Genomic DNA, 16,340 nt, shown 5'->3' on the forward strand with positions numbered 1-16,340 from the left:
CCCCCACCAACAGCATCTCAGTCTTGTCTGGGGGGAGATTCAGTTTGTTAGCCCTCATCCAGCCTGCTGCCACAACAAGGGACCACTTTAGCACATCTACAGCCTCACCTGCTGATGTGAAAAAATGGTTTCATGTAGAAGTTAAATAGCATGGGGGACAGGACAGATGCCTGAGGAACTCCACGCTGGAAAATCCATGGGGCTGAACAGTATTCCCCAAGCACCACTTCTGGAGCTGGCCCTCCAAGTAGGAGTGGAGCTGATGCAATGCAGTGCCCCCAACTCAGACATTTGCCCCATGGGATACCATGGTCAATGGTATCAAAAGCTGTCAGGTGATCTAGGAGTATCAACAGGTTTGTCCCCCCCCCACCCCCCATCTCTCTCCTAGCATAGCTCATCATACAGGGCAACCGAGGCTGCTTCTGTGCCAAAACCAGACCTGAATCCAGATAATCAGTCTTATCCAAGAGTGCCTGGAGTTGATTGGCACCTACCCAATCAAGAACTTTGCCCAGGAAAGGAATGTTTGCTACTGGCCTGAACATATTCAGCATTTCCAGATCAAAAGAAGATTTCTTCAGAAGCAGGTTCATCATGGCTTCTTTAAGTCAGCCTGAGACCACACATTCTCACAGAGAGGCATTAATCACCTCTCTGGTCTAGCAGGTGATTTCTTCCTTGCTTGCTTTTATAAGCCAAGAGGAGCAAGTGTCTGTGCAAAGGTGCTTGCACAAACCTGGTCAAGCATTTGAAACACGAAAAACATGAAGGAGATAGGCATAGCAGACATAAACTGAAGCAGGGGTTGGGGCAGTGGGGGTGGACTGCCAGGAGCTGAGAAGCATCCAGTTTAGTCTGAATCATCCTAAGGAGATGAAGATGAAAATGTCTCTGATTGCCCAGATGCAGAAGGGAAGGAACTAGGCCATAAGCATCAGGTGAAACATGATAGCCAATCAAAGAGGAATAAGTGCCATAGTAGAAGATGCACACACTGGAGACACTTTGGAAATGCAAGAAGCCTCTAAACAAGGATGGAAGAGTTGGAGTTCTTGGTTTTAGTGGGCATGTCACTACATCTGGTAGAGTGGAGGGAATCATTCTCCCAGTGGAGGGATGTAATGGTGGGGTTCCACGTGCATTTATATTAGAGCAAACATGTTTTCACCTGTTTATTCATTATCTGGAAATAGGAGTGTGCAGTGAAGTGGCCAAGTTTGTTATTGACAGCAAATTATATAGGGTTGTTAAACCAAAAAGGGATTGCAAGGAGCTTCAAAAAGATCTCTCCAAACTTGTAATAATGGGCATAAGAATGGTAAGTGCACTTCAGCTTAAGCAAGCATAAAGTGATGCATGTTGGGGTGACCCCTCTCCCAACTTTAGGAATAAGCTGATGGAATTTGAGCTAGTGGTCACTGAGCAGGAAAGAGATCTTGCGACTGTGCTAGGCAGCTCAGTGAAAATGAGTACACAGAGGGCAGCAGATGTGAAAAAGGCAAATTCCATCTTCAGCATAATTAGAGAAGGAATGGAAAATAATAAAACTGCTAATATCCTACTCTCCTTGTACGAATCTATGATGTGAGCACACTCTGAATAGTGTTCTGGTGGTTGTTTTAGTTGTGAAGTCATGTCCGACCCATCGCGACCGCATGGACAACTTTTCTCCAGGCCTTCCTGTCCTCCACCATCCCCCGGAGTCCACTCGAGCTCACACCGACTGCTTCAGTGACTCCATCTAGCCACCTCATTCACTGTTCTGGTTACCACACCTAAAAAGGATACGTTTGAGTTGGAAAAAAGTGCAGAAAAGTTCAACTAAAATAGCCAAGGAATTGGAATAGCTTCCCTATGAGGCAAGGTTGCAACATCTGGGATTCCTTAGCCAAGAAGAAAGGCATGTAAGGGAGGATAGAGGTGTACCAAATTATGCATGGTACAGAGAAAGTAGATAATGGGACATATTTCTCCCACTCTCATAATTCTTCACCCTGGGGTTCATTGCATAAAACAGATCAGTGGGAGATTCAGGACAGATAAAAGGAAACACTTCATCATATAATGCATAGCCAATCAGAAATTCAATTTACAAGATGTAGGGTTGGCCATCAATCTGGATGGCTTTCAAATAAGAATGTATAAATTAACTGAGGATGAAGCTGTTAGGGCTACAGGTCCTGATGGCTACACACCACCACAAGCCTCAGAGGCAGACGCCTGAGTACACCAGTTGCTGGGGAACATGGAAAGGAGATGCTGTTGTACTGAGGACCTGCTTGTGGGTTTCTGTAAGCAGCTGGTTGGCTGCTGTGACAACAGAATACGTGAGTAGATGGGCCCTTGTTCTGATGCAGCAGCTGCACTCAAGTCTTGTGGAAGCAAAATGCTGAACTTAGATGGCTGTCACTCTGATCCAGCAGGGCTCTTCTTATGTTCTTCACGTTATCATTTCATGTTGGGCTGTTGTTGCAGTCTAAAGAGCAGGGCCAGTAACAAGTCGGCAACCTTAATCCTGTGATTCAAAATGACTTATTTGAAATGTAGAATTTGGTGTCATAATTATATGTCCCAAGCTTTCCATTAACTTGACACAGTGCAAATTGAATTCTAAAGAAACTGAGCAGGGGGGAAGGTGCAGTGTTTTGAGTTTTTTTAAAAATCTGCCCATGGCAAGCAGTTTTCTGGGTTTGTGCTGTCCCTTGCTGACACATAGCCATTAAAACATGACTTGCAAGGGAATGCAACCCTCCAACAGAAAAAAAAGATTGGCTTACCCTGCTTTAAGGGTATTGGTGGTTTATGCTTGACTCTTTCTCTGTTAGACAGGGCCATTCCATCCATATAATGTTTAGTTTCTATAGCTTTACCAAATAATTTCAGGTACTTCTCATGAAAGACCTATCTGCTTACATTTCCACTGTTTATATTGCTGGCTTAAATAACAGAACTCTGTCAATTTACATTGCTCCCTTATGTCCTTGTTATTTGCTACTGCCCCCATACCTTGTACATAGGACTGTATTTTATTATATACTTTGCTTCCTTTCAAATAGCCTCCCCATCTGGGCAGCCTTATTATCTTTCTCTCCAAGATGAACAATTTGAATGATTCCAATGAATATCTTCTTTCGATTCCCTGCCTCTCAAAATGGATGAATCTGGCTAAGTTTGTCTTCCCTACTTTACATTTGCAGTCTTTTTAAAACTTCAGGTACAGCATAAAACAGCTACATGTATCAGTAAAGAGCACAATTTGGCAGGAAGCTTTTTCCCAAACTCACAGAAATGAACAGGAGAATTGATAAATGGATTCAGCATGCCATTCTGCAACTACTTTTCATTTCACTGTGGTCTGAAGGAAGGAAACTCTCAATGGTTTAGGGCCTACTAGATGTTTACACACAGGGAGCATTCAGACAGGCAACTGATTCAACAGAAGAGCTGCTAAGGAAAGGTGCATCAGCTGAAGGGCAGCCAGATGCAAAAGAAGGCAGGGTTCTTTCCCCTTTAATGGTCAATCAGAAGAAGGCATTTCAGCTAGTATAGTTTGCAGAACGAGCCACTTCTGCTGAAATTCTCTCTCCTTAGAACTATTTGCTGTGCGGGAACATGGTCTTTTTTTGCATCTGGTTGTCCTAATTTGCTGCCAGAGAGTATCCAAGTCATCCTTGAGGTATGTCTATGGGAAATCAGTGCTACAAATTATTTTGCTAACTGCTAGGTTACCCCAAAGTGGTTCTAAACTTCTTAGGAGGAGCCATAATGAATGGTTCAGTGATAAAGTATAATTGTGTCTGTTTTCTCAAACAGAAAGTTTGGTTAAGCTATTCTTTTTCCTGTGATATATGTACATTATGTGATAAGAATGCATAGATTACATAATAGCACGATCATCTTCTACCTGCTAACATGAAAATCTGCAAGCTATGAATGAGTTTTTATACCTTCTGCCCTTTGAACAGAAAACACTGAAAACCATAGAGGCTTTATAGAAATACTGTCTAAATATGATGAGTGGTATATATATCTGTAAAATAATAAAAGAGCAACAATATATGTGAGTGTAACCATCTGGATGGTACAAAAAGGGGTAGGGTGAATAAAAAGCACTCCTCTGAAATATCCATGCAACAGACAATAGCTAATTTCCAAAATGAGAGATGATGACTGGGTTCAGATGACTTGAGACAACCCTGCTCAGGAATTTTCATGTCACATTGATTCAGTGAGGATTAAGACTGTGTTCAGTGCTTGCCTAATTCAAGCTCACTGAGTTTGTGTGATGCAGCAGTTCAAATTGGTGGCTGCATACTGTTATTGCAATGGTGGCAATACTTTAAATTATTTAATTTAAATAATTAAATAATCCACAGTGGGCTGTCAGGCAATGTGAAAACATCTCCTGGTTTTCAATTGTGCCTGGAAGTCACATTCTCAGGACTAGCCTGGCACTGTCCTGAAACACTGATTGCCAGGTTGTCCAAACCAGGCTTCTTTGACTTTAAGAACTGTGAGTTAAGTAGAAACACAGCAAATAAAGCTTTCCCTATTACTGTATGTGTATGCTAGGATTTATGTTTGTCATTTAGATGTGGCAGGCACTGGAAGCTTACCTGGAAGAAAAGCTGGCAATTCTTTGTGTGTGGGTGAAGGGCTAACAATATTTTAACAATGATTAATATTTATAGGTTTTAATTGTGCAGTCAGGGTGTTTCCAGGTTTTAATTGTATTGTATTATATTTATTTCTGTGAGCCATCCCGAGGCTATATAGCAAGGGGATGGCATACAAAAACTTTAAATGAATGAATGAATGAATGAATGAATGAATGATTTGTGTTACTACTCCACAAGTTCCATGGACTCAAACCTTACTAAGGGAAAAGGAGACTGAAGACAGACAATTGTTTCTGAGAGGATTAAAGAAGTTATGACAGCTGTCTTGTTTGCTTGTTTGTATTGCACTAATGTGAAACTAATAAAATGGTAAAAAGATAAAATATCCATGAAAAGTAACATGTTTGGACATTTTATAACATCTCTGAATAATAATAATAACAACAACAATAATAAGGCAGTAAGATTATAAGAAGACAAAAGACTAGAATCAAAGAAAATGACATAAGAATCAGATCTTCCAAAGTCTTTTTCAAACAAAAGCAGTGTTCACAGACTCTCTGCAAGACAGCAGGTTGTGGGGTCCAGGGAGTGTGTTGTCATCACCAGAAAGGACCTGCACTTGGTATCTATGATCCTTGCCTCTGGGTGTTGTGGCACATAGGAAAAGAGGTTTTGAAAGATGAATTAATCTGATAAGGCAGTTAGAAGCAGGCACTACTCAGCTTAGTCTGGTGCCAGGCCATTTAGAACTTTAAATTAAGAAAATGCATCTTGAATCCTGCAGTTGCCAGCGTTCAAAGGCAGCTCCACAAAGCATGTGCTGCAATAGTCCAAATACAAGCTCAGCCATGGATTTCATTCGCCCCGTTATCACAGAATTGCACAAGCATTTATGGCCTACCGGGGTGAATCCATCTCAGTCGCAGTGCTGCATGGAAGCAGTAACAGGTGCTTGACAAATTCCCTGGTTTGGCAGATAGCAAAAGCAGAGCCCTGCTGGGTCAGGGTGAAAGCTTTCACATCCAGCATTTTGTACCCAGCCAGCTACCCAGGGGAGACCCACACAACAGGACATGAGTGCAACAGCACCCTGCTGCCCATGTTCCCCAGCAACTGGTATACGCAAGCATTCATCTCCTGATACTAGAGGTAGCGTACAGCCATCATGACGAGGACCCATTGATAACCTCCTCTTCCAGGGATTTGTCTGTTCCCCTTCCAGAGCCAGCCAAATTCCAGACAGGTAGGAGTACGTGAAGACCTGCTAAATCCTTGGCAGGCTGCCATTCATGGCTAGTGGTCTGAAGTGTGAGAAGGTTTCAGCTGATGCTATTTATGAACCCATGTGGCATTGTAGATAGAGCACTGGATTAGAAATAGAAAGGCTCAGTTTCAAATCTCTACTTTCCACAAAGTAAGGAACAATAGCCGTAATACAGCTAGTTAAAACAAAAACAAATATGCTCCCAAGCACACAGTCATTGTCTGCTTCACATGAAAAAAACATGTAATAAAACTGCTGTGTATAGTAGAAATACATGAATTGCATAATAATAGAAAATAGTGCCTCGTATCACAATATTAAAATACACAGAGAGCAATCCTCTCGCACCTAGACATGGTCCAGGGGCCCATAGGATAGTGCAGATCTCTGGTTCCAAGGTCAGAGACAGAACTCTGCACTCTTACCTTTCCTCACCTTGTAGCCAGTGGGGAAAGATCTGCACTGGCTGCAAGGGTAAGGTGAGAAAACCAGCCGTGGAGAGAGGCAAAGGGGGTGTGGAGAGGAGGAGTCCTGGGCCACCGGGATCTGAAATATCGGATGGTGCTCTGGCTTCCTCCCGCTGCCTCTCGCTAAACGGCCACAAATGTTTGTCTACCTCAAATGCAGAGTGGGGCAGTAGAGGTTATCTCCATCACTTCTGCTGTGCACTGGATGTTCATAAGCCTCCAGATTTGAAGCATCAAGGGTGAAACCCATAGGCTCACACCCTGAATGAATGTATAGTTCCATATACTTAACACTGAGTTAGAGGGCAGTATTTTCACACATCTGCTCAGCCTTGAAGTTGACAAGATGACTTTGCACTGGTCGCTACTGCTCTTCATCACACAAGGTTGTTTGGGCAACACGGTGTGGTGTAAGGGCCACATGGCCTGCCTTGAGCATCTTGAAGAAAAGGTGGGATATTCTTGTAGCAATAAATAAGAGGCCTCAACCGTGGCCTTTGGGCAAGCAGGACTTGCCAGTTTTTTAAGCCCTGTAAGCCCTCCCGCCATCAAACCTGTTTCTCTGGAGATGATAATTGGATGTGGGGGGAGGGGGGTGCTCTACTTTAAGCTCTGTGAACAATTTCCCCTGCCTCCAGGCTTAGCAACAGATCCAGGACAAGTACAAGCATGACCCTGCCATGCCAGCTGGACATTTATATTTCAGAAGATCTCTCTGAGTTTGAAAAACAAAGGCAAAATCTGAAATGCAGGTGAACCAAGAAACTAGTACAAGAATAATATAAATAACCACAGTCAATACAGCAGCAAAAGGAAATCTAGGTTTTTTGTTTTTTTTTTGGAAAGTGACAGCTCTCTGCCAAAGTTAATATTTAGTAGAGAAAAGCAAGTTGCCTGGCATAATTAAGTGGACTTTTCACACACCCTTGCAATAATGTACCTCCATTAAGGTCCATTAAGGGTGTTAAATAAACAAGTGGAAGGTGAAAAGTCTTGTCCAGGAATAAAAGACCTTCTCATAGCCAGTCACAGGCAGTTGCTTCTCCTTGCAGGTTAAGGCAGTGGAAATGTCATACCTGACAAAGGGGCCTGGAAGATTTGAAGCCCGAATTTTAATAAAGACACCTAGGCATTTTCCAGAGTCCTTTCTCCAGCAGACATCCAGAGAGGCAACTGGGCAGTAAGAAGCGTAATGGTGGACACAGAGCAAGATGGCTAAATCTCCTGTGTTATTAGAGGTGCTGCTGGTCTTTTGGGTGAATTGTACAGAGATGCTGGTTTCAAACCAATGCAATTCACATTGTATTCTCGTGGGTGAGGGGCGGGGTTTGAATGTCCTGGAATCATCGACAGAGAGATGTGGCAGACAAAATAGGGTAGCTGGCTACTGAATATTTATTTAGTAAATGAAATGTGCATTAAGTTTTAGATCCGCTGCCAAGACTCCCCAGCACCTTTACTGTTCTTTTTTCTCATTTGTGACACTTGACTATTGCCCCACATTCTGTTTAGTGATGGCTGAACTTATCCCAAATGAATTTATTATTTACTCAGAAAACAACTAACTGGCCTGTGTGTGATCAGCAAGAATTCTCCTTTAATGCAAAAATCTCATACTCTATTCCAGGTTTTCACATGTACTCTGTCAAGGTGCATCTTGGGAGCTGTAGTCTAGAATCTAAGCATCCCAATGTTATGTGCCTCTCCTCTGGTTGACTGATTTCATGTGGTTTGCCCGCATGATGATACAGGTTGCTTATTTGCCATCACTGATCACAGACATGTAGATGGACCTGCAGGTCCCTCCTTGTAGCTGTGGGGACAGCAACTAGGGAGGCAATGAAGGAGACTGCTTCAGGTGAGTTGGTGGTGTGTGTGTGTGTGGAGGGGGGGTAGAATAACTGCAAATTGATGTGGCATGGCATCTGTCTAATTTTTACAGTGCATGTTCAAAGCTCATGATCAATTTGGAATTTAACAGTGAATTTGTAATACAGCAATCTAGGCTCATGACAACAGTGGACATTATGAATGGAGAAACTCTGATCAGAAATACTGACCAAATGGAGCATCAGTAATTGTGGTCTGTAAGAGAAGGAGATAATATATACAGAATTTCCATGGTCTGATTAGAAGAAAGTAGCCTTATTGAGCACATGCGTTCTCGCTCTCGCGCTCTCTTATAAAAATAAAATTCTGTGAAGATCAGAATCAGACCTTGAAAAATAAATGCTACGTTGCATCCATTCTTAAAATCATGAAAGATGCAGCACCAATGTTCTACCTGCACAGTGAAAAGCCATGCTGTTCCACTTTTCCTCTGTGTGGTCTTACGTAGTCTCTCTTCACATTACATCAAAGTAAAGTCCTAGCAGACTGAATTGTGTACATATGAATTCAATATTTGTGAATATGTATATTTTCAGTTTATTACCTTGGTTGAATAACTTAGATCTTTGCTTGGTCCTTGTTATAGCTCCCAAATTTCAGTCTCAGCATGTACACAGGTTGTTAGTTATACCTTAGAGCAAAACTCAGTTCTTGGGAGAGTTTCCCTTCTCCGTGATAAGATACAACCATACTTTCTGTATTTCCAAAGTAGCAAACAATTGAGAGTTTGTGATGCATCTGTGTAAAAAACTCATATGGTGAGTATTTTTTAGGGAATTATGCTTTTCAGGCACAGGAGCATACTGTTGATACCACATGATATCTTGTATAGAAGGCTGTAGGTTAATTATTACCTTAATTCTGGCTCAGGAAAGCTCTAGATAGCACAGAGAAAGGGGCGGGTGGAGGGGGGGAAGAAAGCCAACTTCACTCATTCACAATGTTTGCCAAGACAGTGTGTCTGATAGGCTGTTACTCAGTGGTATGTGAAAGCAGCCACACATAGGCAGAGCAATCTTATGGTCCATAGATAACCCCGTGAGGGCCTTGGAAATTTTTGGATTCCTAGAAATAGCTCTGACCTTGGTGCTGAGGATTTGTACTTGGATCACCCTCTGTTCCCTTGCCACTAGTGGCTCTCTGCGGTCATGAGGCTGACCCTGGAGAAGGGGCAAACAGGGTGTTCAGAGATTGCTGGGTCCACCAGAATATGGCATATCCTTGGCAGCACTCCAGCTTCTTTTCCTCCTTATCTGAAATTCCACAGTTAGTTGGTGAAAGTAGCTGTCTGGCCAACTTGCAGGGCAGGAAAAACGGGCAGGCAAAGATCCCCTCTATGTTCCTCCTACCCTCTGTAGGATGCCTGTAATGCCCTTACTACTACTTTGTCTTGGATGGTGTTTGACTGGGTGTGTGATGCTTTGTGTGTGGATGTTCATTCTTCAGTGATGTTTTGATTGTGGTTGTCTTTTTATGAAGCATGGAAAACACTTTCACGTCAGGGCACCGTCTGTTGTTGACACTATCTTGGTGGAGTTGATCCTATCTGGGTGTTTTGGGGAGTATGAATAGGTGCTACTGAGGTATCCAGGATGCAGCAAAACAGAAAAGGAAAAAAATGTGCATGCAGGATTCCACTTTGGTTATCATAGTCATCCTGGAAATGGATGACTGTGGACCCATCCTTTGGGTCATTTGTCATAACAGCCCCCCATGATCTACCAAATTTTAGTTTCTAATGGAGGCAGATTCAGTTATTTGCTTTTTAAGTTAAGTAGAATGGACATTTACCTATGGGCGAAACTATGACACTTGGGAAGAAGTTAGTTCTCCAAGCTGTTTGAATTTGACACCCTTGTTTTAAACGGTTCCAAGGGAAACAGCAGTAAGTTGAGTGTGGAGGGACATTCAGCAGTAATTCAGCAGTAAACTTGCAGTTGAATGTTACTAACACCATGCTTTGTCAGTGACACTGGAGGATCTCCTGGGAGAGGTTTTCTTCTGCCTATGCAATATTATTTTTGGCTGCCCAGTGTTAGATAATGGTTTGCCAGTTTTCTCTTTTCATTTGCTAGTCTGGTGACTGAGATAAGGGGTAGGGAGGTTATGGGCCCCAAGGTCCGGGTTGATGTGGATGGAGAGGACAAGCCTGGAATCTTTCGCTTACATTGCAAAATGCAAAGTAAGAGAAGTGTGGGTGGTGGTGGTGGTGGTGAGAAGACTATAGACAGCTGTGAATTTCCTGTGTTTTTAAATGGTGCTGGGAAATCACATTTTCTGAAGAAGAAACCCAGCCTCCCTAAGCTAAATTTGTGGGGAGTAGCTATGTTGGGTAAAAGGCACTCTGCATCTGCTCAGAGAATCTCAGCATATGCCACAACAGAGATGCTTCTTATTTTCTAGTCCCTCTCCCTTCTGGTAAGTCTCTATTTTACCTTTTGGGAATTTCTCATGACAGTTTTTGTAGGTGTGCTTCCTAGGTTAGCAATGCTTCAGGTTTCAGCTTCCTTCCAGGTCTGTAGCAGCTAACACTGTGAGTTGGGGAGTGGGAGGGACCTTGTTCAACTGACTCCAGAATTCAAGGTATTCCTGCTTCTGAGACAGAGTGATTTTGGAGGGCATTTTCCTTCTGGGAAAGAAGAGAGTGTGGGCTGTTCTTGGGGCAATCCATGCTGCACCCCTCGGACAATCAGGGCGTCTCACCGTGGCTTCTCACCCCCTGTCCCCTTGCTCTCCCAGCTGGTATCTCAGTGTTCCTTGCAGCAGAGTTCGACTCGGCTACCCCTTCCTGCTCTGACTGCTATCCTCTTTCATTTGCTACCTTTATCTGTTGTTATTATTTGGGGAGCTTCAAAATTACAATTGGGGTCATTTTAAAAAATATTTTTGCACTCTGAAAATTGCACGGCAGTGTTCATCATTTTTAAAATTATTATTTTTGTTGGTCTTCCTCAAGTATATAGTCACCCTTGTCTAATATATGAAGCCACACTATGTCAATGACATTGTAAGTTTCACATGTCAGAGGAAACAGAAAAATACAGTATATAATGCAGATGGAAACTGAGAGGGAAGTGCTGCATATAGGCTAAATTGTGTGCAATTGTTGGCTGTCACTTAAAAAGTGGGGGGAGGGTACAGGGAAAGGCAGCTAAAGTGGGTGCACCAAAAGGGGATGACTACAACATCACCTTCTTAGCAATGCAATTCTTTGGCTTTTTAGTGTTGAATTGACAGTTCTCAGTGTCCTCTACCTTTTCAACACTTCCTTGGTTGTCCAGCTGTTCCAGAAATATTAATTCAACCCCCCCTTTCAAGTTCCCTTTCGCAGCATGTACTGCTGCAGTTACTGCATTTCCCTACAACTCTAAAAATTGTACATTGTTTGGACAAGGAAATAGGCACAAATTTAACGCCCATCAAGGGAATGGAAGAGAAATTTGCATGTTTGCAGTAACTGTTCCAATACTATGGGTGAGCAATTTCCCCTCCACTTACTTCCCAGCTATTAAATCTGCATATATTTCCCAGGTCTCCATATACTGTATTTCTCAGTCCCTCAAATATTGTGTAAATGTTCCAAACAGTTGAAAAATAAAAGAATACTTAGGAGGTAGAAGAGCAGGACAGAAAAATGAAGGTCCAGCAGTAGCGGCACTTGTACCCTTCCCCTGTTAAGCACCATCCTTGTTTATTTGTTTATTTAGACATGTCAGGGACCTGCAGTAGCCATAGCTGTAAGTGTTCTGAAAAGGGGTGGGGGGTTAATATCTCCCCTTTTTGCAATAGCTGGAAACTGAAGGAATTGTTGGAATGATGGAGTACAGTGAGAGCTGTCATTTCGAGACTTAAAAGCCGGGGGAATTCATTGCTAAAAGATGGATTCTGTCACCACCCCATTTTGGTGCACCGATTTTTACTGCTTTTTTCCACTTTGCCTTTCAGTTGACAGCTAGGCATTTGACAGTTGGCAACTGTGCACAAATTAGGCTACATGAAGTCTTAACTTGTCACCTGTTACCTTTTGTACTTCCCTTTGAAAGCTAAAACTTACAAGGCCATTGACAAAGCAAGACTGCACCTATTGGACAGCCGTAAGTGTGCACTTGCACACCTGTGAAAGACTGACAGAAGTTATAAAAATGGGAAGCACATTTGCAAAAGTTTTTCTAAGGCTTAAAAAAGCAAGGTGGCTAACCAATGACAGTTGCTCCGAAGGGCTGCTCGGGCATTGATGGAGGAGCAGCAGCAATCGCACAAAGAACAGCGGGAGGTTAGCTGATCCCTACAACCCATAATGGAAGCTCTTGGTTCGGATGACGTGATTAGTCAGACAGCCCCTAGAACAAGCCATGGGTTCCCCAGGTGGCTTGTTTCCAGTCCCCCAAAAGCCATCTTGTGGGAAGACGCCTGCTTTCAGACGACACAGCAATCCCCATGTTCTGCAGACCCGGTCACTGGCTCCTGGAGTTCAGGCAGGCTGATGCATCCACACACTAAAAGGTGCTTACACCCCTTGCACATAGCTTGAACTACACATTCCAAGGATACAGTTTAGAAAATCTGCACCACTGTGAGTTCGGGGCAGTGCACCTTCACACATCGTCTTTCTTTCATAAGGGTAAAATCTGGTTTAGGTCAAAATGCATGTGCCATAGCTATACATCGGGCTAGACTGTAGAGTCACCTTTGCTAAGCTGGACAGGTACAGGTCTGCAGCTGGATGGGTGACTGCATATGGTAGTGGAACATGGGCTTGGACTTGATGGCCTTAGAGGCCCCCTCCAACTCTTCTGTTTTGTTCTAATACCACTTACGAAATGCAACACATGTATTTAATTTAAAAGATCCTGCAGTGTGTTTCAATTCCAGGGCATGTTCTTATAGCAAAATAAAATATTTGCATGTTGGTGTACCCGCAGGGAAAAAAAATGACCTAGTAGAAACTGACTGGGAAAAGAGCTGGAGCAGTTGCATATGCATGAATGTGAATTTTGCCAGTGCGCTTGCTACATTTGTTCGAAGTCTACTTGACGGAAGAACTAGCATGAGTTTCCACACCAGAGTTTTTACCCTTGCAACATCTGTTTCCTTCCCACTCCAAGGGAGGAGAAGCTTTGTGGGTGTTCTCTGCCGTTTGACAGCTAGTCCAGGCTAGATGTGGTCCAGGTCCATTGTGTGCTTCCTGCTTTTGATGGCTCTGCTGAGCTGCACTGTCTTTGCCTGGGAGAGCTCTCAGTGTTGAAGAGCCCATCCGCCTTCTAGGTCCTCTCCAGCAGTGGCTTGGAGGAACCGCGTTGCTGCTGGCACTGAGAGCCACAGGTAGGTCAGCCGTCTCTTTTGCCCCTCTCCCCCTGTTGTCTAGACCACAAATAGCCTAGCCAGTGGTGGGATCATGGAGAACAAATGAGGCGGAGAGAGAGCTGTGTGGCGTGATTGATCAGGCATCTGTGTATAGGAGGTGGAAAGATGAAGGAACCTCAGGGAAGACTTGATGGATGGAGTGGATAATTTAACCAAGGGATGTCTAGAAACAATGAAGAGGGTGCTAATGCAGTGGTGCTGAGAAGAAGGGGATTTGGTGAGAATCTGGAGGAAGCAACTGAGAAGGAGTAGGGAGAAGCGGGTAAACTGACTGAATCGCAAACTACTATTGACTACAGGTAGCTGTGCTGGTTTAGTGGGAAAAAAACCAAAATTGCTTTTTGTCCTAATAGACGTACTGCTGGACTGTGGCATTTTAATTAATTAATAGCCTGCTTCCTTTCAAGGAACTCAAGGCAGCTTATGTAATCCCCTCCCTCCTGTACATTTTATCCACACAACAACCACCCTGTGAGGTAGCTTGGGCAGAGAGTCTGTGACTGGCCCAAAAGTTACCCACTGGCCTGCATGGCTGAGCAGGGACTAGAATCTTGAGCTCCCAAATCTGCAGTCTAACACTCTGACCACTATGCCACATTGACTCTCTTTCCATTTGAACTACTCATGGGATCAGAGAAGGTGATGAGGCAGACATATTTTAAGAGATTTCATTTGAAATGGATGGGACAGGGAAGGTTGCACTTATTAGCTTCCTCCTGCACTGTTTATGCTGTATTCCCCTGGATTTTTACCTAGCTGGAATGGTACTCTTCTGATTTGAGAAAGCCTATATTAAGGTCAGCTACCTAGAAGGAGTATGTTTGGCTTTGGTACTCCTTTTCTTCCCCACTCCAGTCCCATTTCACTCAGCACTCAGCCTGGTTCAGTCCCAGTGTTTGCTCAGGGTTTTATAGAATAGAATAGAATAGAATAGAAGTAGGAAGGGGTCCATAAGGCCATCAAGCCCAACCCCGTGTTCCACTTCCACATGTGGTCACCCATCCAGCTGCAGTTCTGTGCCTTTCCAACTTAGCAAAGTCGCCTTGACATGCTAGCTCAATATAGAGCTATGCAGGTAGGGATGGGTAAGTCCTTCAGAGTTTCTGAGAGCTGAGGGTATTTATTTACCAGTAACTGAGGCTGAGCTTGGGTAGTTAATTGAAATGGAACATGTTGGAAGGGCTTTGGAATGAACGGGCCCCAGCAATGCAGAGCATTATTTTTAACATTTTCCACCACCCACAGCTGAGAGGGAACAGGCTTTTATTAAAAGAATGTGTGATTAATGATTCACAGACAACGCTGCAGCTATGGAGGTTATACAATGCAACATACCCCTACACACAACACACACACCAAGGACCATCCATATCCAACCCACCACTGAAGGCAAAAGCTATCTCTGTGCATATTACATAGTGCTGAAGAAATACCATGGTGACGGGCTTGCCAGCGAAAGATAGGATGATGGTAGAAGCATAGATAGCGAGGGGGCAACTGGTGGCAGAGTCACATGTCAAGCAGGAGGATAGGTGATTGACAGAAAGTTGGGTATCTAAGTTGAGCAGATGGCGGGATGTGAATCTGTGAATGTTGGAGGGAGTTTGAGAGGGTGCATTCTTGTTTCGCAATGATCATTTGTGTAATGAATTATCACATGTAACCACACCGGCTCACCCTGGCTCCCCTCTCCTCTCCTGCTCACAGCTGAATCTTCCCCTTGTCCACCATCTTAATCTGTAAATTGGAAGCTCCTGCGTGTGTTGGTCATGAGGCATGTGAGATGCAGTTTTCATGTTCTTCCTGTGGAGGGGAAAGGCATGAAGAACCATTTTAGAATAACTTCAGATTTTGTTTCACTGTGACATTTAGCAAAGATATGTGTGAGGTCATATTCCGTATCAGCAGCAGCATTGTAAACAAGTGCATTTTGAGGATTTCAAGCTTTTCACAGGCATCTTTTTATGGCTTTTTATAAGTTAGGCCTGTATGGTTATCCAGAGTTTGCTGACATAGGACTGAAGATCAGAGAATGATAGCTTGCCTTTAGCAATTCATGGCTGAGCCAGTGCACAACTTTGTTTATTGTAGAAAATGCTATCTTTAAGATGTTTATTGTAGAAAATGCATTCTTTAAAAACATACTTTTTGGGGGGGGGTGGAATCTGTGAGAAATTAAAATCCACAGATGTCGTTAAGATAGAAGCAGTGGTGTAACAGGGCCAGGGACACAGGCGTAAATAACATGGATGCTGAGGTAATCTGACATCCCCCTCAGAGCTTCCCGCTCCGGCTGAACTTAGCTGCAGTCCATGCAGTAGCTAGGCAGGGGATGAATTTTCCCAGCGATAATAGGTTGTTATTATGGTATTGCTATTGTAACACAATGCTCTGGGGTAGCTTAGCCTTGAATGGGCAATGAAGACACATTAGCTTTGCAATAGTGGAGCTGATATGGATGAGCACCTGTGCCAGCATTTTGGACTCGTTGGGGGTGGATGTGGCTACAGGACTGTCAGAAAGAGGTCTATACTTCAAAATTTACCTCCATACCTTTGGATGGAGCTTTGGCACATTTTGCAAAGAAAACGGATCATTATTGATTCTTGTTTAAATGTCAGGCATTGGATTCACAAATAGACAAGCGGAATGACACTTGCTTAATGGGGGTTTTTCTGCCACTTTTCCCTAGACAGTCCCCTGTTGCTTTCCTTCTGAAGCCGTTCCTGA

The 16,340-nt window shown here is 43.5% G+C and overlaps 1 protein-coding gene across 5 annotated transcripts in view; it reads left to right on the forward strand.

Annotated features, from left to right (window-relative positions):
* SLC43A3 (solute carrier family 43 member 3) overlaps positions 1-16,340 on the forward strand; it is a 57,207-nt gene that overhangs the window by 10,822 nt on the left and 30,045 nt on the right. Inside the window, exon 1 of one of the 5 annotated variants that reach the window (XM_044420834.1) lies at positions 8,181-8,214. The exons of 2 other annotated variants lie outside the window; for them this stretch is intronic. In XM_044420834.1, coding sequence (XP_044276769.1) covers positions 8,196-8,214 — 19 coding nt within the window. In that variant the 5' untranslated portion in view covers positions 8,181-8,195. Of the gene's footprint in view, positions 1-8,180; positions 8,215-10,448; positions 10,665-13,418; positions 13,569-16,340 lie in introns of those variants that run through there. 2 more of the 5 variants (XM_044420835.1, XM_044420836.1) reach the window with 2 other exon arrangements.

Source organism: Varanus komodoensis, unplaced genomic scaffold (genome assembly GCF_004798865.1).
Source record: "Varanus komodoensis strain SLA01 unplaced genomic scaffold, ASM479886v1 scaffold110, whole genome shotgun sequence".
NCBI lineage: Eukaryota > Metazoa > Chordata > Lepidosauria > Squamata > Varanidae > Varanus > Varanus komodoensis.